General features: G+C 37.7%; 1 protein-coding gene across 9 annotated transcripts; it reads left to right on the top strand.

Annotated features, from left to right (window-relative positions):
- Window positions 1-13,912: 13,912 nt before the first annotated feature.
- Window positions 13,913-18,304, top strand: LOC136216484 (uncharacterized RING finger protein C4G3.12c-like). 9 transcript variants are annotated; one of them, XM_066003001.1, is made up of 7 exons: window positions 13,933-14,080; window positions 14,233-14,351; window positions 14,536-15,315; window positions 15,515-15,688; window positions 16,255-16,400; window positions 17,732-17,842; window positions 17,969-18,304. In XM_066003001.1, exons 3-7 carry the CDS (start codon window positions 14,605-14,607, stop codon window positions 18,048-18,050), a joined length of 1,224 nt encoding a protein of 407 aa, XP_065859073.1. In that variant the 5' UTR covers window positions 13,933-14,080; window positions 14,233-14,351; window positions 14,536-14,604; the 3' UTR covers window positions 18,051-18,304. The 9 variants fall into 9 exon arrangements, with proteins under 9 accessions (XP_065859065.1, XP_065859073.1, XP_065859071.1 ...); XM_066002999.1 differs by having other exon boundaries at window positions 14,449-15,315; XM_066003000.1 differs by having other exon boundaries at window positions 13,934-14,080; window positions 14,226-14,351.
- Window positions 18,305-24,208: the final 5,904 nt, after the last annotated feature.

The following is a 24,208-nucleotide window of genomic DNA, read 5'->3' as shown; positions in this document are numbered from 1 at the left end:
AACTTCCCCAAATATCCACGACCATCAGATCCATTACGTGAGGGACGTTCGGATTTACGTAGAAAGGGTCCGACGATCCATACCGAGCCCAGCCTATCAATTCTTCATAGTCCCTGAGGAGCACTCCATTCATTCTTCTAGCGACGAGTGGAATAGCACCCCTTCGGATACACATGAGTTGCTCCTGATCGCTCAAGGTGACCCGACATGAGGCATACTTGAACCTCCATCTCCTAGCATAATCCACGAATGCTTCCTCGGGAAATTGCTTGATCCTTTCTAAATCTTCCAACGACCCAGTCCACGGGATGTACATCTCATATCTCTACACGAAAGCCTCCATGAGGGACCCCCAGTCCTCTTTTGCCTTTGCCGAGAGCATTCGGTGCCACATCAAAGCTTCTCCTACGAGTGTCTTTGGAAAATGCTGAACCAACTCACTTCGATAGAGTCCTGCGTCAAACATGTAGGCACGGAAACAGTTTATGTGGTCGATGGGGTTCTCACCTCCTTTGTACTTAGCCATGGTTAACACCGCCTCAGGTGTCTCCTCATCGGGTAACATCGGCACTTCCTCGGGGTATCCCCCTGCGGTGTACTTCTTAATGAATCTCTTAGTCATTTCAGCCCAATTCACTTTAACGTTCATCGAAAGAGACATATACCACACTAGTGACTCTCCCGCCAACGAGTTGCAAAACAAACTCGTGATTTCGTCCTCTTTGAAGCCCAAAGGACCCATAGCGGATAGGTAAAAATGCAAGTGCTCCATGGGGTCCTTGCCTTCATTATACTTGCTGACAGTCGGAAACGGACGTTTGATAGGCCCAATTTGCATCGCGCTATGTTCCCCCACCTGTGTTTGGGCTTTTCAATACTTCACCAAAAACAAGCTTGACATCAGTGACCAATCATGCTTAGTCGAGTCAGGTAGCGATTGAAACCACTTCAAAGGTTCGCCCACCAGCGAGAGATAGAACCATGGAGTGACTTCTTCCACTTTGTATGGCTCCCCAAACATAGCGCACACGTATCCATACAAATGAGCTTCGGGGTCTTCTACCCCACTAAACAGTTTCAACACATGCATGATCCTCCGAGATGATACTTCCTCGGTTTTCTCAATTTTAGTTCCATCATCCATCACTTCTTCCGTTGGCTCCTCTTCCAAAGCCGACACATACAAACCATTTCCCACATTATTCTTCTCATCGGAGTCCAACAACTCCTCCTCGTCTTCCCCAAAGGGTTCCACAATCAAACTCTCTTCGAGCCCAGACCCGATCATGCTCACCCTATGGTTAGGCAAGGGATTACGCCTAGTGGAAGGGTTTGCTGACGAAGGATCAGCTATCTTCTTTTCCTCAATCAAATCCCGAATCTCGTGTTTCAGTCTCTTGTAGTTCTCAATAGTGTGCCCATAATTACTGTGGAACTCGCAGTATCCCCTAGCTTGTATCTGCGGAGTAGGCGGTGCTTTGTTATAAGGAGTGAGGGCTTTCAACAATCCCTTTTTCTGCAATCGTTCGAAAACTTTTGCGTAGGTCTGATCAAACTTGGCGAACTGCCTCTTCTTGATAGCATTAAGATCAAGCACTTTCACTGCGGCCGACTCTGTACTCGCGCTTGGCCCTCCGGCACCATATCCAGACTTTATCCACTTGGTATAAGCTTTCTTCGGCTCACCATCCCCCTCAACTATCAAGGCGCAACTATACATCTGATTGAAATCGGTGAAAGGCATACACCACAGCTTATTCTTAACATACGGCAAAGTATTGCTGATTACCACCCGGATCTGATCCTGCTCCGACGGCTTCTGTTTCATAATTGCTGCCTTAGCTCTCCACCTACTCACAAAGTCGGACAAAGGCTCCCCAACCTGCTGCTTGGTACTTTCTAGCTCCCTCAAAGTAACCTCAAACATAGTGTTGAAGCTATATTGGGTGATGAATTCCTTCGCCAGTTCTTTCCAATCTCTCTTCGTTCCCAGCGGCAATGCATGAAACCACACAAGGGCAACTCCTTCTAGATAGGCACTGAACAGCCCTAGGATCTGTTCCTCCGTCAGAATTATGTGCTTCATTGCTGCCACATATTGGTTCACATGGGCGGTAGGATCCCCAGTTCCATCGAACTTCTTCATGTCCGGGAGTTGGAATTTCAAAGGCAAAGCAGTCGTCGATAAGCAGTTCTTCAAGTTATAAAAATCCTGACTCCCGGAGCCTACCCCGCGTAGATCATGCACTTCCTGAGTGATGTGCTGCTTCCATTCCTCTTCCCTTTTCTTTCTCTTCCCCAAACTGCTTGTTACGCAATCCTGATAGTTATCTCCAAAACGGGGACCCGTGCTCACAATGTTCTCAGCTGGTTTACTGCCACTCTTGTTACTCTTAATTGCAAGCTCGTCCAGCTGGACTAAAATTGCGGTTAACTGATCGTTGAGGTTGTTTACCACTCTTTCTAACCCTGATATTCTCTCATCTGGCGTAGACATACTGACCGAAGACTGAGCTGATTCGGACAACGATGATTCGGACGTCACAACTGCTGATTCGGAACTAACGATCCGTAACTGATCAAACTGCCTGACTAGCCGGTTACTCTCACGAAACCACAACCGCTTAATGGTGACGTCTGTGTAAGCAACACTCGTTTCAGTATGTATGCATGATTTATATGCATGAGTCGTGGTGTATGCGTTTATTTATTTACGGATATATAAGATAAGAAGAACAAACGTCAGTCTAATTACACGTATCACAACATCTCTCTTCCACCCTTATAGACCACACACTCGATGGTCCAAGTCTCTTTCCTAGGATTTTGGTTTGGGGCTCACATTGCGATCCAGGGGACGCGTGATGCCGTCGATTATTGCGGAAAAGTAAATCATCCATCAGACAATACAGTTCGTTTTTGACGTATAAACATCCAGCGACTAAGATATCGACCAAATGGATTGTCCTTTCAAATAACTCGTCTTTTGTCATTTCGCGAGATGCATTAGTTCGGGTTTTGATTCCCTTTTGAGCGTATCTCGGATTTAGACGTGGTATGAGTTATTTTTCTGGTTCAATCGTTCGTTATTGACAATGACTCGTTCCCTTTTATTCGCGTGGGTTCGTGTCTCGATTTTTGGATTACAACGGGATCTTTTTGGATCTATCGAGAGACGTAACCATGTGTTCATTTAGTGATGAAAGCACTTTTTATTTTAAGGAACGGACTCATCACGTAACGTGTTTGTTTTTAGCGTTAAGAATCCGTTTGCTCGTTTTGGCTACGTAAAAAGACGGCGAGTCTTATTTGAGCACACGGTAATCCTTCGGCTATTAACAAGTTTTTATTCCTTCCAATCTACGGGATATATCGCCCTAGCGTGGTTATAGAAAATCAACTTTTCGTTGAATCGCATGCTTATTCAAAGCAGGGATATTACCGTTCTTTTTCAGTTAGGCACGAGTCAAGCAAACACGCAGATCGGGCCATACTTCTTGTAGTTTTGGTAACGGTCAAAATGATCGAGCCATTAATCAAACCCACAGTCTCGTCCATATGGCGCAATTATGCGGTTTTAGCTTAATTCGGCTTTATGATTTTAAACGGCGTACATACCAGCTCGAGGCACGTATTTAACGGCATTGGTTCATTTTCTTTAACTACCCTCGGGATGGATATACATCGTAGATACAGAATGACTTTGGTCATTTGTTTATTTTTGCTTTTCTTTTATTTTCTTAGTCACTTTCGCGGACACGTCCATTTCTCTTAAGAACAACACAAGGCATAACGTAAGAGCTCGTCTTTTATTCGGAAGGGACGGGCCACGTTTGCGAAACTCTTTACGTTACAACGGGGTCATTCGAAATAGAAATGTTCTTTGTTTTCATTTTGTCATAATCTCGTTTTATCCCAACCTATTTAAAGAATGTGAATAACGGCTACTGTTAATATAGTCTTTTGAATCAAGATATAACTATCCTTAATACCAAACCAATTCGTATTAATAAGTGCTTACATCATAACGTATTTCCTGAACATGTGCCTTCTTCGGGACACGGAAAGGGACCAGGCGGGTCGCACAAGTTCATTCATACGAGATGACTAAGTCGTCTTTAGTTCGAATCGTTTCGACGTTTTGGGGTAGTTTGTATATCGGTTTAAGAGTATATATTAACGTATCATTTCATTTTCTTTACATATTTTAGGATTAGACACGTATCATGGCAATTTGAAAACACGAACTGATTCATTTATCACATCAAAAATAGTAACGGGTAATCCTATGGCAACTTCTAAGGCTACTATATACTGACACGGCTGATCGCGGGACCTCACAGGACCGCACAAATTCGCCCCTAATGAATGGATGGGGACCCTTTGCCGCCTTACTGTAAGGGGGAACTTACACTAGCCTCTTTCGAGCGACGAATGGACTCTCGCTAGAGGTTTCACGGAAATTACCCAAAAGGTTTGCAATAATGCTTATGAATGCATACAAAAAGAAATAATACGATCCGTCCCCGTTAAGGGCTTAATACACGCCTTCCGGAATCAAATTTCTCGCTTCCCCAGCGGAGTCGCCACTTGTTAGACAAGGTGCCGAATGGCCTCACCCGGGCGGACCGGGGGGTGGACACCTCATGGCGACGTAAGCGGTGATTGGCGCCAAAAGCAACCAATCGTGGAATCAAGCTGCTCGGCAGGACCGGAGCTCGGAGATATGGAAGAGTCGCCACCCACGAATGGGAAAATGAACACCGATCCCTTACGGGAGACCGGTGAGGGTTCAGGAAACTTAGGTACGATCCGAGAAGGCTAGCTCCTTTTCGGAGAAAGGCTACTAGGCACCCCGACATCGCCCGGTTATGAACCACCGACCTCCTACTCAGCGTGTTAGGCGATAACGGACTAATCGCATATTTCTTTAAGTTTAAAATTCATTTGAAACCTTTTCTTTCTCGCTTTGAAAACCGTTTTGAGCATGTCATTAAAAGTCATCTTAGTAAAGAATCACCCATTTTGCATAAATTTAAAGTACATAGGAGAGAGAGGGGGAGAAGAAAGAATTGATTTATTCATAGTGTGATTTATACTTCATATTATACACTAGCTCTAAGCTAAGCTCATTCCACAAAACGAGTTTATTTACATGGTTCGTACCTTAATCACCGTTGGAACGATTTAGGTACGTTTCAAAACCCCGTTAATTTACATGATATCGACTCGAATCGCCGTTGGAACGATTCGAGTGTTTGAAAGTGCGAGATAAAAAGCTTTAACAAGAAAACGTGATTAAGCATACAAGTCCATTTATTTTTGTACAAAACCATTTGGATAAGAAAACGATTCAAAACTCCATTATGTACAATTTAAGAAACGGTTTTAATTACAAGGTTCACTTAATCCGTCGTTGGAACGAATTAAGGTTTTAAAACGTGATGTTTTAGGAAATCGTTTGAAATGATGAAAAACCTTTTATTTACACTTTAAGAATATCTAGAAAAACTTTAGTTTGAATAACCAAATTGAAATCTCTTTTTGTGGTTTATTTTCCCCTTTTTTCACTCAATTGAATCTTTACTTATCATAATCACAACAAATTAAATCACAATTACCAAACAAAACCCATTTAAAATATACATATAAATGTCTAAAGAATAAAAAAGGAATATATACATATATATACCTTTTTAGTAAAAGATGGTGATTACACCTATAGATTAAAAATAAGGTAAAAACATAATATGTACTATAGTTATTGATATATGCTAATAAAAAGGAAAATATCACTAAGTATAGTATACTTTTTATCCTAATTCAAAATATGTAAAAATAATGAATAAAGTTCATGAATGAGAAAATAACATTTAACCCCCAAATTAATTTTTACACAATAGCTATATGGAAATTAACCCACCTAAAAGTACATCCCAATATCAATACCCAAAATAATATCTAATAACCCAAAAGCATTTATAAATCATCCCAAATGGGCCAAGCAAATGATCCACAAAAATAATAATTAGATATAGCTTAAATGGGCTTAAAGAAAACCTATATATACATATATATATTTTTACAAAGTTAGATTAATATAAATAATACCCAAACACAAAATGAGTAAATATATAATAGATAATTATTAGTTATATACCCCAAAATGATTTTAATAAAATAATTACATAATTATATATACATATATTAGGGACCAAATATCAAAAAGTTAAGAAAAAAGGGTTAAAAAGGTATTTTTTTCCGAATTCCAGCAGCTTTACCGATGGAAAATCCGTCGGTAAACCGCCTTTACCGACAGAAAAAGTGAAATTACAGAAACAGCTCTTAACAGTTTCCAGATTTATTCAAAAGCTTTAGATCTAATCTATTCTATCATTTTTGGCCTCCGAACTACCCGAATCGGGTCATAGTCTATAATGGAAACTCCCAAAACGATGTTTTATTTTAAAACGTTAATTAAAACATTTTCTAAATCTAGATCTACAACGTTTTAGTCCCGAACTACCCCTAAATGGGGTCACGGTTCGTATTGGGACATAAAACGAGGTTTTTATTTTAGATCCAAACTCAAGTGTTTGTAGAATGAAAGAAGAAAATTAATTTGACAAGTTTAAGAAATAAAAGTGCAAATAAAAGAGTAAAGGAGTAGATCTAAACAATAAAAACGTAATAAAGAATGAAATGAAAGAGTAAACGGGTCTAGTTCCTCGGATTATTACCTCTCAATCGGTAATGGAGATGCCAAATCAAGTCGATTGATAGTGTTTTGAGTCGGTTTTTTGGGTTTTTGGGCGAATTCGGATCTCGTCGAATTTCTCCAGGGGTTCGGGTTTTTTCTCTCTCCCTAATGCCTTGGGACTCCATCCTATTTATAGGCATATGGAGCCCCAAACATAATTTATTTTTGGCTCCAAGCCAACTTGGAGCCAAAGGTAAGCTAGATGGCTTTATTGTTATGATTATTATTATCATCATTATCATTATTATTTGTTATTTCATTTTTTTTATTTTTTTTTTAAATAAAAGCTAACAAATGCACTTGGCATTCGGCCAAGTGCATTTGCTGCACTTGGCCGAATGCCAAGTGCAGAGAGGGCTGGGCCTGGGCGGCCCAGCCCTCGTCACGGGCCGTCCAACGGCCCGTGACGTAAATACCGGCCCCGACGGGGCCGCGTTTATATATACTAAAAAAAATAAATAAGTTTAACTAAATAAAATACATCTAAAAACAACCAAAATCAATAACGATTGATTTTCGTCAAAACCGATTTTATTAGCTTTTATAAAATTGATCCTTTTACAAAACCATATATATATATATATTCTTTGGATTGTTCGAATACCAAAATAAAACCCTCTATCATCCCGAGATTTTATTAATAATAAAATTAGTAAGAAAAGGGTGTCAAATACCCCGAACTCGGCGAGATGATTTAAGATTTCACTCGCGGAACCGATTCGCCCGTCATCTCGATTCGATTTCCGAATTCGATCAAGCCGGTCTCCACGGTTCCTTCGAACAACGTTTTTTTTTATTATTATTTTTATTGACTCATCATTTATTTCAATCGACTGATTTGGATCCCTTTTTATAATTTTTCTTCATTGGTCCTCCGACCCCGGTGTCTACAACCGTAGAGTGAAAAAATCGGGAGTTCCGATCCCCTTCTCGTAGCCACTGAACTTTGGCTCGCTAATGCCAGTATAACCCTTGCTCATGTCCGGCCTTGTCTAAAGCCTCTTTGGTGTGACAGAATTCCTCAAAATCTGCAAAATCTCGAAGAGATTCAAGTTTGCTGTGTAATCTTTTCGTTAATCCTCTGAATCGTCGCCTGAAATTGGATCCCCATTCATTCAACTTGTTTTGACAGACTTGTAGACGTTCCGGGAACCTCTATGAACCACTCTGTTGCCAATTCTCAGTGACGAGCTAACGGCAATTTTCCTCCAACCCCCAGGCATTGTCATATCGAAACGGACTTGGTCTAAGCATAGGGTCGCCGGAGATTTTTAATAGTATGGCAGAGTGGTCAGATTGTGTTGTGAGAATGTTCTTGATAGAAGCTTCATGAAATCTGTTATGCCATTGAAGATTAGCCACACCCCTGTCAAGCTTCTCTTCAATCAGAGGCTTTCCTCTTCGATTTCTGTTCCAGGTAAAAGGGTAGCCCTCCATCAGAACTTCAGAAAGTGAGCAGAAAGTTAGAGTGTCATTAAAACCTGATAAAAGCGGTAGCGGATGTTTCCTTCCTCCTTTCTTTTAAAAAGAGTAGAGCATGTCGTTAAAGTCTCCCATGATCTGCCATGGCATATTAGTTATTCGATAGAGATCTTTTAAACATTGCCAGGATAAATCTCTCATTCCTCATTCCGGGAAACCATAATAACCAGTGAATCTCCAATCTTCTGTATCACTACTTGTGATCCTGACGTCAATAAAGTGGTTGCTGAATTTCAATAAGTTGACCGTCAATTCATTTTTCCAAAATAAGGCAACTCCACCTCCTCCTCTAGTACTGTTCACGACAAAGTGCTTATCAAAACCAATAGATTGTTTCACATTTACAATAGAACTATCACCCACCATTGTTTCCATGAGGAAAACAATTGATGGTTTGTGGGCCTAGACGAGCTCCTTAAGCTCTCTTACTGTTTCGAGGTTGCCCATACCTCGACAGTTCCAGCTCAGACAATTCATGGCGTCCGGCTGGCCCCTTCAATGGAGCCTGCCGATATCTCTATTTCACTGGTGATTCCATCCATAGGAGAGTGAATTGTTGAGTCATCTGGGTACCTTTTCTTTTTGGGTCAGACATTGTCTGAATGTTATCTTCGGCTTGTAGAATTTTATTAGTGTGCTCTTATGCTTGCAGCTTCCGTTTATTAACTTCTTCTTGAGAAGGTTCAATATTTGAGTGTTGAATAAAGAGTGGAGTCGAATTTAGCCAGGGGGATAAGTTCTGAACCATTCTCCGCGGAGCTGCACGAAGAAAAGGGCCGTAAATCATTGGATGGTCCGGATCTTGAAGAGCTTTATAGTTTGCACATTCCTGTTCAACATGGCCAGTCAGACCACAAAAGAAACAAAAATGGGGGAGTCTCTCGAATTTAAAATTGATCCAGGTCCAATGTGAATCTGATGTGCCTATCTTCATCCTGTGTTTTAAAGGATTTCTAACATCCATCAAAACTTGAATTCTCAGGTATCCAACATATGGTTCAGTATAATCCCTAGGATCAGTTCGGATAATTGTCCCTATATACGACCCACATGCAATTGCCGTTCTTTCTGATCTGAATCCCGTCGGTAGATCATGTAGTTGCACCCAGAAAGGGGATTCATTTAGTGGGATTACATAGAAATCTTCCTGTTGTGTAACTCTCTTGATGATCAACAGTTTGTTGTCAAAGGACCACAGACCTCCATTTAGAACAACATTCATATCAAACACATGATTGAATTGAAAAAGGAATCGGTTACGATCCAAATCGATAATGGATATGCCTCCTGCTGGTTTCCACAACTTTGACAGAGTAATTTTCATTCCATCTGTATTAATTGGGCGAGTTGTGATAAACGTACCGATACAGCTCCAGCGAAGATCATAGGAAACAGTTGTAGAATGACTCAAAATGATGACATGTGCGGTATCTTCCTCTTCCAGGGAAAGATTCAGGCAGTTGTTTGTTAAAGAATCCATTACGTAAAAGGTATGGAATCGATTTGCAGCAGAAAAAGTGGTTTAGATGCAGAAAGCCATGACAAGATTATTTAGCAGATACAGGGAGGGAGTCGATCAATGGCGAAATAGCAGAGATCAAGAAGAAGATAGAATCCGTAAACCCCAAGTTAGGGTAAAAAAAACTCATAAACCCTATTACAATTAGTTTGGGGATGAGAAAGCGGAGAAGACGAAATACAGATGTAAATCGGAATTGGCTTGGGGAGAAGAAAGCGGGAGAGATAATAACAGGGATAAAACAGGACTGGCTTGGTGAAGAGAAATCAGAGGAGACAGGAACAGGGGTAAAACGGATCTGGTTTGGGAAGGAGGATTTTGAGGGGGACGAGCCGGAATAGGTTGAGGGAATCTAGGAGGAGGGAAAACGGAAGCGATGAAATTGGGGGAGAAACGAAGATAGTTTGAAAGAGGAGTAATATGGGAGAGAAGAAGACAGGCGATGTCGAAGAGATTTGAAATTATATTTTTAACAATTTAAATTATGGTTTTTACAGTTTCTTTATAATTACAGTTTGAAATATGGTTTTTGCATTTCGAACATTTAACTGTCATTTTGAACAGTTTAAATTACAGTTTAAAATGATTCAACTGTTACTTCGAACCATAACTTTTCGGTGACGTTTGAAATTATAAACTTAACCACAACTTTTCGGTAACGTCACTTGACGGTTAAGTTTATAATTTCAAACGTCACTGAAAAGAATAAAACATTTTTAATCGAATTAAATATTCATTACTGACTAATTTGACAAAAAATATTTAATTAATGAGTCTTAAAATAAATAGTTAAGTGCTGAAGTTAAATTAAAATTTTATAAAATATAAAGGGACTAATTTTGATATTTTTCTATAATTTTTTTTGAAATGCAGCATAAGTTCCACCGCTAAATTTTTTGAAATGCGGGGTCAATTTTTTCAAATTTGACTGTCATTTAACTGTCATATCGAACCTTCTAGATGAATTTGATGTTGAAAAGTTCGATGTGACAGTTAAATAACAGTCAAATCAATTTTTTCAATTTTCAGAAACGTAAGACTAAAATTGATCTTACTTGAAAACGTTAATTCAAACTGTAATGTGACTATAAAGAAACTGTAAAAGCTCTAATTTAAACTGGTCATATTTAAAAGAATAAAATATTTTTAACCGAATTAGATGTTCACTATTAACTAATTTGACAAAAAAAAAATTGATTAGTGAGTTTTAAAATTAATAGTTAAGTGTTGCAGTTAAATTAAAATTTTATAAAACATAAAAAGACCAATTTTAATATTTTTCTAAATTTTTTTAATAAACGGAGACACCTATCACAAGATTAAAAAATATGTATATATTATAGGGTAATTAATTTATTACTCCCTATATTTTGACAAAACACACTGTTTAGTCCCTGTATTTTCAAAAACACACGGTAAGGTCCCTAACCTTTTTCTCGATGAACTGTTTAGTCCTTTTGTCTATTTGTTAGATTTTTTATCTTTTATGAGTTTGGAAATGACTAAATTACCCTTTACTATTTATCAGTCAAAAGCAATTCACACCTCTATGTCTTTCTCTCACAACTCGCGCTCACAATTTAGAAGAAGAAGCTATTTGTATGGAGAACAAGCAAAAGAACATGGACCCAATGCTTACGAATCTGAACGATTAAGAAGAAAATAAAGAAAAAGAACACTCAAAGTTGATTTCAGATGCAGTAGAGTCTAAAGAAAAGGAAAATAAAGGAAAAGAAGAACGCATAGATTTTTTTTTTTTTTGGTATAAACAGGAAAGGAAAAAAACAACCAACCAAAAGAAAACCTATCCTGGGATCAGCCTAGGGAAGCTAACCCCAATCCTATCTTCTAAAAGAAGAGAAGAGAGAAAAATAGGAGGATCAGAAAGGGTAGTGACGCCCAACATCCCCTCATGACCAGCCGCCGCCAAGCGATCAACAACCCGGTTCTGCTCTCTGAAAATGTGGTTGAACTTTATGAACTCAAAGGAAGAGCAGAGCCTTTTAATAGCTTTGATAAGGTTTCGGCTATTAAGACAAATAGCATGATTATCAGAAATCATTTTAATGGCCTCCATGTTATCAGACTCAACAGATAACAACTTTAAACCCAGACTCTTGGCAAGCTTGATACCAGAGAGAATACCCCAAAGCTCCGCTGAAAAGGAAGAGCCCAACCTCAGATTCTGGGTGAACCCAGACAGTCAGGCGCCCCCCGCATCTCTAAGAACACCTTCGGCAGCAATCTTCCCATCATTGAGGCAGGAGCCATCCATATTCAATTTCACCACCCATTCTCTCGGCCTGCTCCAACCAAGGAGGTGGACATCTCTCTTTTGGGTAGACCTGGCAAGGGAATCCCCTTTGAAACTCTCAGTAATATTAGAGAGTTTTTCCGAGAAGAACTCAGCTAAGTTAGGAATAAAAACAACTTTATCACCAAAAATCTCCTCGTTCCTCCACTTCCAAATTGGTGACAGATGATAGCAAAGAAAATATCGCCATGCTCCATGTTCGCCAGTAACTTCCCACTAACACCATTAGAGAACCAGTCACACTCAGAGTGGGCAAGGAAGGAAGAAAGAATGTGGTGTGGGAGAATTTTCTTCCACACCTCTTTACTCTTAGAGCAGTCCCTAAGAGCATGGCACAAAGTTTCATCATGGCCTCTGCATCTACTGCAAGCTCCTGAATCCACCAGATGCTGTCTATGCCTTTCCGAATTAGTAAGCAACCTGTCCTTAACCCCTAGCCACAAGAAACTCCTAATACGGTAAGGGATTTTTAGGGCCCAAATGAATTTCCAAGTATCAGAGATAGGACCAGACCTGTTGAGGGTAAATGCTTCAAAGGCCGATTTGCAGGAATAAGCTCCATTGTTAGTCAGGGCCCAACAATGCCTATCCTTATCTTCCTCTTGATTACTTATCTTCACTCCTCTAAATCTAAGGAGAGTATCCAGGCTAAAGAAGGTGTCAAACTTAGACCAAATCCAATCCCCCTCAGAATCAACCACATCGGCGATCCTCCAATTACGGATATTACTAGGCGGAGGGGAGCTACACACTTCTAATAACGCATAGATGAGAAACAATGAAGACAATGATTTTATATATTTGATTTGTGGTAAAGGGTATTTAATGCATTACATTTTTATTTTAAATAGATTTTGACTCAAATCCAAATTAACTAACAAAATCTTCACGAGAGTCTAATGTCAGGGACTAAACAGTTCACTGAGAAAAACGTTAGGGACTAAACAGTTCATCCAGAAAAAAGTTAGGGACCTTACCGTGTGTTTCTAAAAATATAGAGACTAAACAGTGTGTTTTGTCAAAATATAAGGACTAATAAATTAATTACCCTATATTATATAGAAAGCGGTTCCTGTTTCTATTTTTTATATTAAAAAAAAACTCGGAAGACTAACTTCCAGTTTTTTTGCAAATTGAAATCAGAAGCTAGTCTTTCGATTCTAAATCCGATTAAACAAACTCCACAATGGATAAAATGTTTAACCGAGCTTTTCATGAGGTAGATGGCTCGTTTGTTTTACCTACTGTTTGCTGTTGCTGTTTGCTCTGTTACGGTATGCTGTTTGTTGTTGCTGTTTGCTTTTGCTGTTGCTGTTACGATTTGCTGTTTGCTGTTGGAAAAAGCTGATTTTCCAAAAAGCAGGGATTCTCTGTTTTTGTAAAAGCTGCTTTTCGGGTGTAAAAGGCAAACAAGAGGTCACTAACCAAACACCTAAAACTCTTCATTTTGAAGTGAAAAGGCAAACAAGAGCATGAAAAGGTGCAACCAAACACCCCTAAAATCTTCGTTAGGAGCCCTAAAATGGGACAAAATCCAGGCAAATTTTTAAATAACGACAACTGTTTTCAGAAATCAATTAAATGACAAAATTTATTTTTATATTATATTTATTTATTATTAAAACTCTTTCAAAATCGATCGGTCCAGTTAATAAGCCGCGAGAGTAGAAACAGATCTACGTGCCACACCTAGCCACAACCCCATGGCAGGTGGGATCCGCTGACTTTTGGATAGACGATCAGATGTTAACATCGACACGAGGCTAGGTCCATAAGCAGGGGTAAGAAGGTAATATCTCAATAAAAGCATCCAAAAAGTCTATGGTTTTTCTCCCCCCTTCGCGCTTTTCTTCCCATTTTCACCTCCCTCTCTCTTTCACTTATCTGCTCAAAAGCTATGGGTTCCAGCACCAGTAGGTTAGGGTCAACCCCGTCAAATTCCAGGTCAAGGTTCCGTCGATCGTCCTTATCTTCTTTATTCTGCGGCGCTTCTCTTCCGGTCGAGGTTTACTTCTTTAATTTCTAGTTTTTTCTTTAATTCATACTTCATCTTTATGATCATCATCAGTTTATCTATTTCTCTCTCAATTCGTGCTTATTCGAAGTATTTGTTCTGTTCATTTGTTCAATTTACTGATTTTTTTTTGAAGATTTTAGGAAATAGATGAGTTCATTGAGAGCATGCTTCGCTTGTTGGTCAGTCGCTACTTTATGTAAGGCTCTGTCTCGCTTTTATTCTTCGAAACAAAATATGGAGTTCATCGGCTATTTTGACGGTTTGTGCTTACTTGTTATACTTAATCACCTGAAATCCTTGATCTCTGAAGTCCTTGTCTGTTTTGATTCGTGCAATTTTTTTGTTTTTGTTGTAAGTTATATGGAAGTGCTAGGTGAATTGACGGGAATATCTTATATTGGAGTGATTAAAGATTATCAAAAAAATTGAATTTTATTTTCCAGCTGGAAGATCATCTTGATGAATCATTGCCAGCATCTTCTCAGAATTTGGCTGCAAATTGTGATAACTCAATGCAGCAGTCATGTATGGCCTCTGGTTTTGAAACTGGGCCGAGTAGTTTAACTGCTGAAAGTGGAGTATTCGCTGGAAGCAGTAGTAATGCTGATCCTGTCAAGGATGGCTCTCCAAAACCTAGTTTTGGTAGTAATTCCGGAAGTGGCAGTGTCATTGAAACGGATGTACCTGCTACTTCTTTAAAGTGTCCATCGTCTATGGAGTCTCTCCCTGTTGATGCACCAGGCACAAGCCTTGAGGATCAGGCAACTGGGACTCCACATTCAATTGGGGAGACCATAGGGGACACAAGTTTGGATGGGAATACAGCTGGCTTTGGTTCTCCTATAACTTCTGAAGCACTTCCAGGATTTATCTTATCTGTTGGGGAACAAGGTTTGATTGGCATGGGCGTGCTCTTAGTTGATGTTGTGAGTATACATCCCAGCACTTTGTCTAGTAGCATTGGAGAAATTAATAACCGTGAGGCAAGAAGGAATTCTAGAAGGATGTATTGGGATGCTTTATCCAGAATCAGCTCTAATCGAAGTAGTAATTCTTCAACCATTGTTTCCACGGGTAGTCATGCTGATGATCTAAGATCTCAGGACAGATGGATCCTTGATTATAGTGGTGATCTTCATTATGATGGCATTGGCCATGAGTCTCGATACTCTAGCCGTAGGAGTGATCAACGAAGAGGGCGAAGATGGCAATCAAGATACGAGGTAATTAATTGACATTTTCCTTTTTATTCAAGTAGTTATCTAACCTGATTACATTCCCGCAGAGATAAATTTTTCAATCATCCAAGATGTCAATATATTCCGTTGAATTAGTTCTTACTGTTAGTAATCTTTTGAAATTACTATTGTTTCAAACTCACATTAGCTCAACATAATTCACTTTCTTTATTTACCATTTCAGATGCCGGACAGGTTTCACGATGTTCATGATGAGCAGGATTGGGAAAGTTCTTCCTGCCCAATGGGGCTTCACCCTCGTGGTTCATGTTCATGCAACTCCTCATTGACTAGTGAAGAGCCCAGAAGCCTTACAGGCATTTCACCGTTTATCATGGTTGCAGATGCACTCTTTGAGGTAAATGTTCAATGATTTTTTTTTCTTCTTAAGTTGATTATTTGTCCTGAATTGTTTGCACGGTTAGATCATATGACAAGGCATCATTATCTTTTCTGCATAGATTGCTTATAGATCTTTTACCTTGTGAATTTCTTGTTGATAGCTGCATTAATGTGCATTTGAACTGGCTATCCAAAAGAATAAATAAATATGTGAAAGAAGAAAATGATGAGTGTAACATGGATGCCTTAAAATAGTCTTTTAAACCTTTTGTAGCTGTCTCAAATGATGCATTACACATACTCATCACATATGATAGCAGCAGTTATGTACATAATTGCTGTCTGACTTATGTGAACTAGATAAATACTAAAAGGAAAAAGAAAGAAGAAAAAAGTGAAAGTACCCATGGACACCAATATATATATATATATATATATATATATATATATCTAGAGACCTTTTACAGCTGAGCTGGTTTTAAGTGATGCATAACTCATTGTCAGCAGGTAAACTGGGTTTTACTTTGAAGTTTTTTTTTTTGGTTTATTCTTTTAGTATTTCTTATGCTCATCCATCCATAGGTAATTGAGGAAATTCGTCGCCATCGAATGTCTCTTTCACTCTCTATGCTCACACTTCCTGCTCCAGAAGCAGTTGTAGACTCATTTCCTCTCAAGAATCATAAAAAGTTATGTGGAACTGAGAGAGGAACAAGTGACACACTACAGTAAGTCCTTTTGGTTTATTATTGGTTTTGTTGCTTTTGTACCATTTTTTTTGCAATATGGTTGTTATCCAGTTACTAGGATGGGATTTATGGGAAAAAGTAGTCATGAGTTTGGTTTTGTCGTTAACCTCACTGGTTCATGTGAGGTTGAAGGTGAAAAATGTGAAACTAGACAGATCTAGTATCTCATTATGTGTAAAGATTTTAGTGGTATGATGGAGCTTGTATTGTTATGACTTGTAAGTATTGCTTTTGACACATGTCAAAGAATGGAAACACGGCGGAAAATATCCAAACAATTATCAAACTGTTACCTGTTTTGATCAATGATCACTCTCCTAAAAAAGATGAAAAAAGAATTTATTCTTCAGAAAAAAGATAAGAGAAAAGTCATTTACAACCTGGCTACCTGAATTAGTTAGAAGCTCTGTTACCAACTATGTTGTATGGACACTTCTCGTTACTAATGTTTCCACGTTTCGTGTCCGTGCTGTTTTCATTTGAAGGCTATTTTATGAAGTTTATATTTTAGAAATAACGTTTTGTGTGTCCATGTCCGTGCAACATAGGTTACCAGTTTTATATTAGTGTACAATGTCCGTGTCCGTTTCTGTGTCCGTGTTCATATCTCTTTGAATTGATAAATTTCCCATTATGATAAATTAAACTATGCCTAGGAATGATATATGTCTACTTTAATTTAAGAAAATTGAACAGCCGTATGCCTTCTGATTGATAGATGGCATCAAAACTAGGCCGTTTTTTGGGTATTTTTTGCTTTTTAATTATTGAAGATTAGTTTAGATATTAAATTAGTTATTCAAATTAGGCTGAATTTTCTGGATTTTAGCTCAAGCAATTACTAGTGAACAGTGAGCGTACCAGACAAAAATAATTTAGAACAACTTCTGTATATAAACACATTTTCTGTAAGAATCAAAGTGTCGAGTCATTATTCGAAAAAAAATATTTCTACATACATTGGAGCCCCCCCTGAACTGAGTCCTGGCTGGCTCCGCCACTGCTGTACACAGTACACAGCTTCCTTCTCGTGCCTTGAGAAAACTTCATCTCAGGGAAGAGAACTTGGAGCCACAGGTTGAATTTTGTTGATCAATCTGTTGTTAATAGTGTACCTACCTACAGCAGTTTCTTGAATAAATAATTCTAGATGACAATTATGTGCATGTTGTTGAGCTTCTACCTCTATAAAATTGTCAAATCCAACATTCTGTCTTTCAAAAGGTCTCAGAACTAATTGTTTTGCTTCCTTGTATCCATTTACGATGTTCATACAACCAACATTTTCACACTTTTTTGTTTGTTAACAGGTGTCACATTTGCTTAATTGACTACGATGAAGGGGATAAGATTAGAGTTCTTCCATGTTCTCATGAGTATCACATGTCATGTGTTGATAAATGGCTCAAAGAAATACATGGGTACGTAATTTCTTACCGCTTCTCTTTTGTTCGTCTTCGCACTTTTTTACCCGTTCTCTTAGTGAGCATGTTTTGTTGATAATTTCTCCTTCCCCCTCCCCCTACCCCCATATGTTGGTACTTCAGGGTATGCCCTCTTTGCAGAGAGGATGTTTCCAAGGGTAGTGTTGAAGATTCTACCTCGAATCCCGAGATCCCGTCTCTGTGATAGAGATATATCTATACAAGCTGTACATAGAACTTTTTTCTTCAAGTGTCTTTACACGTATGACAGAACTACAGCTACACATACTAGTAGTAGTAGAATTACCATATTCTGTTGTTGTCATTAAATCTGAGGTTAGTGTTGCTTATAGATCAATATATAAAGTGTAATAGTGCTTAGAAATTAGAATACCAAAGTATGAAGTTGCAGTTCTATAATAAAAATTATATATGATAATATATTTCTATTCCATTTAATGATTCCAAAGGAATGTTGATAATTTGTTTGTTTTTTCTTCTTCTTCTTCTTCTTTAAGGCTCCTATGTTTGTTGCAAACTGTTGTGAGTTGTGATGAAAATGCCCAAACTTATACTATGATATGATTGAAGGGTAAATTACACATATGGCTATTGAACTTCAAAACGTAACATAAAAGTCGCGGAACTTTATAGTTTCTAACATTATGGCACTAAACTTGACCGTTTATGACCTCAAAATAGAAAATTTCAAAGAGTTAGATGATATTTTAAGCAATTTTAATTGTTCAATTTTTTTCATTTTGAGGTCATTTAAGTATTGTTTGGTCACGGTAAATGAGATTCTAAACAACTTTAATTTAGTTTTTGGATATTTCTATTTTGAGATCGTTAATGGTGATTTTGAGGCATTACTTGAAGTTTAGTTGTCATAATGTTAAGTTGAGTGATTTTTATGTTACGTTTTAAAGTTTAGTGGTCATATCGTGAATATGAATAAATTTCACTGGTCAGTGGTTACAATTTTCCCTCTAATTGGAGGACAAGGCTTACGAGGAACAGGCCATGTACATGTATACTTGAACTTGATGGGTTTGTTTGTTTTTTTGAAACGAAACTTGATGGTTCTTTTTGTAGCTTTTTTTTTTTTAACTGTAACCAGTGGATATAAATTTTTTGGTTATAATTAAAAAAGAATTACTCTTGTAGTGGGTATTTGAAAGGAAAATCAGTGGTTTTTATACCGCTCTAAAATTTTAGAATTGAAAAATGTTTTTTTAGAGTGTGTGATTAGAATTTGAAAAATGTTTTTAGAATGTTTGATTAGAATTGAGAAATGTTTTCTAATGCCAAAGGAAATTCAGTTAATACTAACTACTATTGATATTAAAACCATTAGCACCACCACTAAACTGTAAACAACAACTGAACAAATACTCTTACTAGTTTGTAACGATTTGGTCTTGACTGGGTGATGTCTAAGATAAAAGATATGGGCAAGTAACGGTTTTAAGGGATGATAGTAAGTTAGAAATGAACTGAATCATAGGAAATGGAAAGAGATTGAGATTTATTAGTAAGATGTATTTCTAACATATGCATACGTTTTTTTTTTTAAATCGTGAGGAAGTGTTGGATTCTGTTTAAAACAGATAATATCTATATGATATTGGATTAGACTGCTATATGGTTAAGCAAAATAATCGGTAGTCGATTATCTGATAATCGAATTGAAATGTTGGTTGGTTTGGTTATTTTCACTTTGGTTCGTCTGCAAAATCTTCGCCGGATGTTTGAAAGCAGAAGAAAGCTGAAAGCAGCGTCAGGGAGATGTATCAATTCAGTTATTCCGTAAAATATTGGTTTAATCGAAACCAAATTGAAGTTTGTATATAAATAATAAAAAAATTATAATCTTATTCTATATTCATAAACCAAAGTGTATTTAGTTTTGAAAATATCAAATAAATGTTCAATTTTAGTGAAATTCAAATTTATAAGAAATATAATGTTGTTTCGGTTGGTAACTGAAAATTTCCAGTTTGGTAATATTTAGGTACGTGCTAATTGATGCCGCTTATTTTCTAAAGGTAAAAAACATTATGAAATTTCTGATTTTTTTTTTTTTTTTTTGTATTAAGTTTTTGGTCTTTTATTTGAACACATTGATTTATTGATCTTTTATTTATTTTTATTTTTGTCACACTAAACCCCTACTTATTAATTTTTATATGTATTTAGTTTTCACAGTTTTACCATAACTACATTATACATATTAAAAACTGTTCGAACTGTTAATTTTTTTTTTAACGCATATAAAATGAATAATACTCAATCGATGCTAAGTACATGGTTTGAATTTTGAGAGCAAAATTTGGCAGAGAGAATTTGACAAATTTTGTGAAACAAGGTTTGTGTAAGAATCTAGCTTTTGTCCCTTTACTTTGGTAAATTGACTTGGATCATATTGCCCAAAAGTTGTGAAAGTGATTGAAACTACAATTAGAAATTCCATTCATTTCCTTCCAAAGGACAGACAATCATCTTCATCTTCTTCTTCCTCATCACCATTTACTTAAAACTTAGAAGGTAAAAGGTAAAAGCTTGGTTCATTAAAAACAAATATGGGACCTACCTAAGAGTGCTGACCAAGCAAAGTAAGTAAACATATTAGATTACAGGTACAGTAATAATATGTTACAGTGCAGTTAAAAAAAACTGTCGGTGTGTTTGCAGTGTCCCAACCTTTTTGGGGTTCAACCAAAATTCAAAAGGGGGGTTCATTCCTCTGTCTTAAATGAGGTTTGGTAGTTGTATTTCAATTGCATAATTTAATGTTCTGCCTGGGCTATTATTAACTGCTGCTCACCTGATTTTATTTATATGAAAACCATATGTATCCTAATCTCCATCACAAACAATGGCGAATACAGGATTACTCGGTTGGGGGGGCGATTTTAGATGTACGTTCGGAAAATTTTCTTTTTTTTTTTTTGCTAAATCGAACTTGGTTAATTTTTTTTTTTTTTTGTATATATGCGTGTTATAATTTGAATGGTCAAGAACCAATTTTAAGTATTAATGTACAATTTCTCAAAATTAAGCTAGATTTCGTTTAATAGTCATAATAGTAAAAAAAATTGGATTTAGAGAGGGCTGAACATGTAAAAAAAATTAAAAAATTTGATTTCAGATGACCTACCCGACCAAAAAAAATAATAATTTGAATTTAAAGAGGCCTAAGAGACAAAAAAAAAAAATTTGGATCTATGGAGGCCTAACATGCCAAAAAAATTAGAAATTTGGATTTATGGAGTACATAATAGGTTCAAAATATTGAAATTTTGAATTTTGGACAAGCTTAACACGTAATGGGATATATTTAATTTTTTTATTAGGTCAATGGTAGTTTCTAAAAAAAAAATTATCACATTTTTACATTTTTTTTATTTTTAGTTTTAAAATTTTAAAATTTAATTTAGAAATTCAGTTGTTTGAGTCTCAAAAACAAGAAATTATTTTCTTTAATGAAAAAGACATAATAAAAATGAGTTCAAAAACGTTTTTTTATAGAAATTGGGACAAGACAGAACTTGGGCGGAGTGAGCATCCAAAGCCCAAGAACTGTCAAACCCGGAATATATTAATAAAAGAAAAGTCGAGGGTTTGAACAAGAGAAGAGGAAGGAGAACAAACAAGAAGAAGGGGGAAGAAGAAAAGTATAGGAGAGGTCAAGAAAAACGCAAATGAGAAATATTACAAATGTCATCATTGATAAATTAATAATGGTAACATAGTTTTATAATTATTAAAAAATAAAATTTAAATAAATAAACACTTTCTAAAATAAATTGAGATTGGAGGGAATTGAACCTGAGAACTTTTGAAAAAAAAACAAGTGTTTTTAACTATCTCATCTACCTTTAAACAATGAAATATTACTACATAGAGTCTATATAGATTATTACTAATATTAGGGGGGGGCCGAAACTACTCGTAACCATGGAAGTTCCGGCGGCCGGAAGGGCCCGGGTCCCCCTGTATCCGCCCCTGATTCACAAAGTAATTAGAGAACTTCAATTTGTCTCAACAAAACCATGTTTGTTAACGAGTGTGTTTATGAACATTGTAATAGAATTTGTTCATGAATTTATACTCGCAAGCTTTCAAGTCGAGTTTCGCTATATTCAAACTCGGTTCATTTATAAATCGAATCGAGCACGGTCGAGTTTTTATCGAGCCGAATTCGGTTCGTTTATAAATCGAATCGAGCACGGTCAAGTTTTTATCGAGCTGAATGCTCAACCGCGGTTAGACTACCACATAGTTTGAATAAATTGACAAATTCTTAGAAAATTAGGATGATTTATATTTGGAGAAAAAAAAACTTGTTAGATTGACTTATAGGTCATGTTTAGCAAATAGTTGTTAGCCGTTAGTGGTTAGCTGATTGTGTAAACCTGTTTGGAAAATTTAGCTGATTACTAATAACTGTTTGTATAAAATGACAATTAAGGATATTGTAAAACATTTATTTGAAGTTAAATGATAGTAATTAGGGGTAAAAATATCCTTAAAAAGAGATGAATAAATAAGCTAATTTAAAAATCTCATAAAACCAACTTTTTCAAAATCTCTCTTTACCAAATATTACTATTAAAAATTTGACTAGTGGTTCAAACTTCTAATTTTATCCTAAAAATCCATTTATCAAACAGGGTCATAAATTAGAATGGAGGTGGTATGTGTGATTGTTATTATCATTCATGAGTAACATATCAAATATATGTATATTATAGATTAAATGCATCATTGGTCACTGAACTTATATGTTTGTCTCAAAATAGCCACTCAACTAGTCTCAATAAAATCACTCAACTTTGAGTTTTGTCTCAATTAAGCCACTCCGTTGATTTTAGTGGTTAAAACGCATCGAAATAATGACATGAGTGACACGTCAACATGAGTTAACTCAAATCTCTGATCGAAACGAAATGTGACAGCCACATGAGTATTTTTATGAAAAAAACTAAATTTTAGTTTTTCTTTCATAAAAATAATCGACACGTGATAGCCAGGTGGCGCATACGTGGATGTCATGTGTCATTTCGGTTAGAAATATGAGTTGTCTTATATTGACGTATCACTTATATCATCATTCTGATGTTTTTTAATCACTAAAATCGTCATTGTGACCTAATTGAGACAAAACTCAAAGTAGAGTGATTTTATTGAGACAAATTAAAGTTGGGTGACCATTTTGAGATAACTATGTAAGTTTAGTGACCAATGATGCATTTAACCCGTATATTATATTATATGATATTGTGATGGGCGGCGCGGGCGGCTGGGAAGGTGTAGGACGCGGATCCAAGGCCGGATCGGGTGATGACGGGGGGCGATGGGAAATCGGCGGCGTCTTTATGCGAAAGACGAGTGAGCGGGGAGAGGGTTAGGGATCGCTCATGGGAGCGAGATCGGCCGGCTCGTAGGGGGGTGAGGGGCCGGATCCGGAATCTGGCATGGTGGGCGCAGGGGATTTGGGGTCGTAGAAGGCAAGGGAGTGGTGGGATATGTCTATGGAGCTCGGGATTGACGGGGACGGGAAGGTTGCAGAGGACAGGGTGCCGGAGTGTGCCGAGGGAGTGCAGGCAAGGGGTTCCGGCATTGGGGCTTGCGATCAGCGCCCTAGATCTGGTGCGGAATTGTCCCGCGCCTCGCAGAGCAGTGGTCCGGATGGGGTTGTTGGTATGAGGCATCCTGTTTCTTGTGCGGAGATGGGCATTCCTGCCGCAGGTGTGCCGACAGTGGTGGATGCTGCCCAGGCACGGAATCCGGTGGTGGCCCCTGGTACTAGGGCAGCGATGGAGGCAGAGGCAGTCCCGATGGGCGGATCGTTGGCCCAGGGGGCTGCGGGTCAAAATATCACATATTCTATTGCTAATCCAGGCTCATGGAAAACTGTGGATACGGTAAATAATTTCACCTTGGAGAATGGACTGGGGAAATCATCCTGGAGAGATAAGGTGTTGGGGGTGGTCGAGGAGGAACCCATGATGGAAGAAGACATTATCGGGGATGAGTCTGAGGATGCCTTTTCCGACTCTGATGTTGAGGATGGTGAACAAGAGGACCCGCTGTGTCCTGTGATCCGTCTTTCTTCTGAAGACAAACGCGTCCTCAGATCAAAATGGAAATTAGCCTTAATTGTCACTGTGCTTGGGAAAAGGATTAGCTTTAATTACTTTGCTCAGAGGATCCAGGCACAATGGGCGAAGAAAGGGAAGGTTACCATAACGGACCTGGAGAATGACTATTATGTCATTAAATTTACAAGGGCAGAGGATTTTAATGCAGTTGTTAATGGTGGACCTTATATCATTTCCAATCATGTTTTGGCGCTGA

This window comes from Euphorbia lathyris, chromosome 2 (assembly GCF_963576675.1).
Source record: "Euphorbia lathyris chromosome 2, ddEupLath1.1, whole genome shotgun sequence".
NCBI lineage: Eukaryota > Viridiplantae > Streptophyta > Magnoliopsida > Malpighiales > Euphorbiaceae > Euphorbia > Euphorbia lathyris.
This window is presented reverse-complemented; position numbering and strand designations above follow the sequence as displayed.

What these genes read in the sequence shown, in the direction of transcription:
- LOC136216484 (XM_066002993.1), top strand. Translation starts at nt 13,973, where the DNA reads ATGGGTTCCAGCACCAGTAGGTTAGGGTCAACCCCGTCAAATTCCAGG. An exon ending in GCGCTTCTCTTCCGGTCGAG is followed by an intron (nt 14,081 to 14,535) that starts GTTTACTTCTTT and finishes TTTATTTTCCAG; the next exon opens with CTGGAAGATCATCTTGATGA. An exon ending in TGGCTCAAAGAAATACATGG is followed by an intron (nt 17,843 to 17,968) that starts GTACGTAATTTC and finishes TTGGTACTTCAG; the next exon opens with GGTATGCCCTCTTTGCAGAG.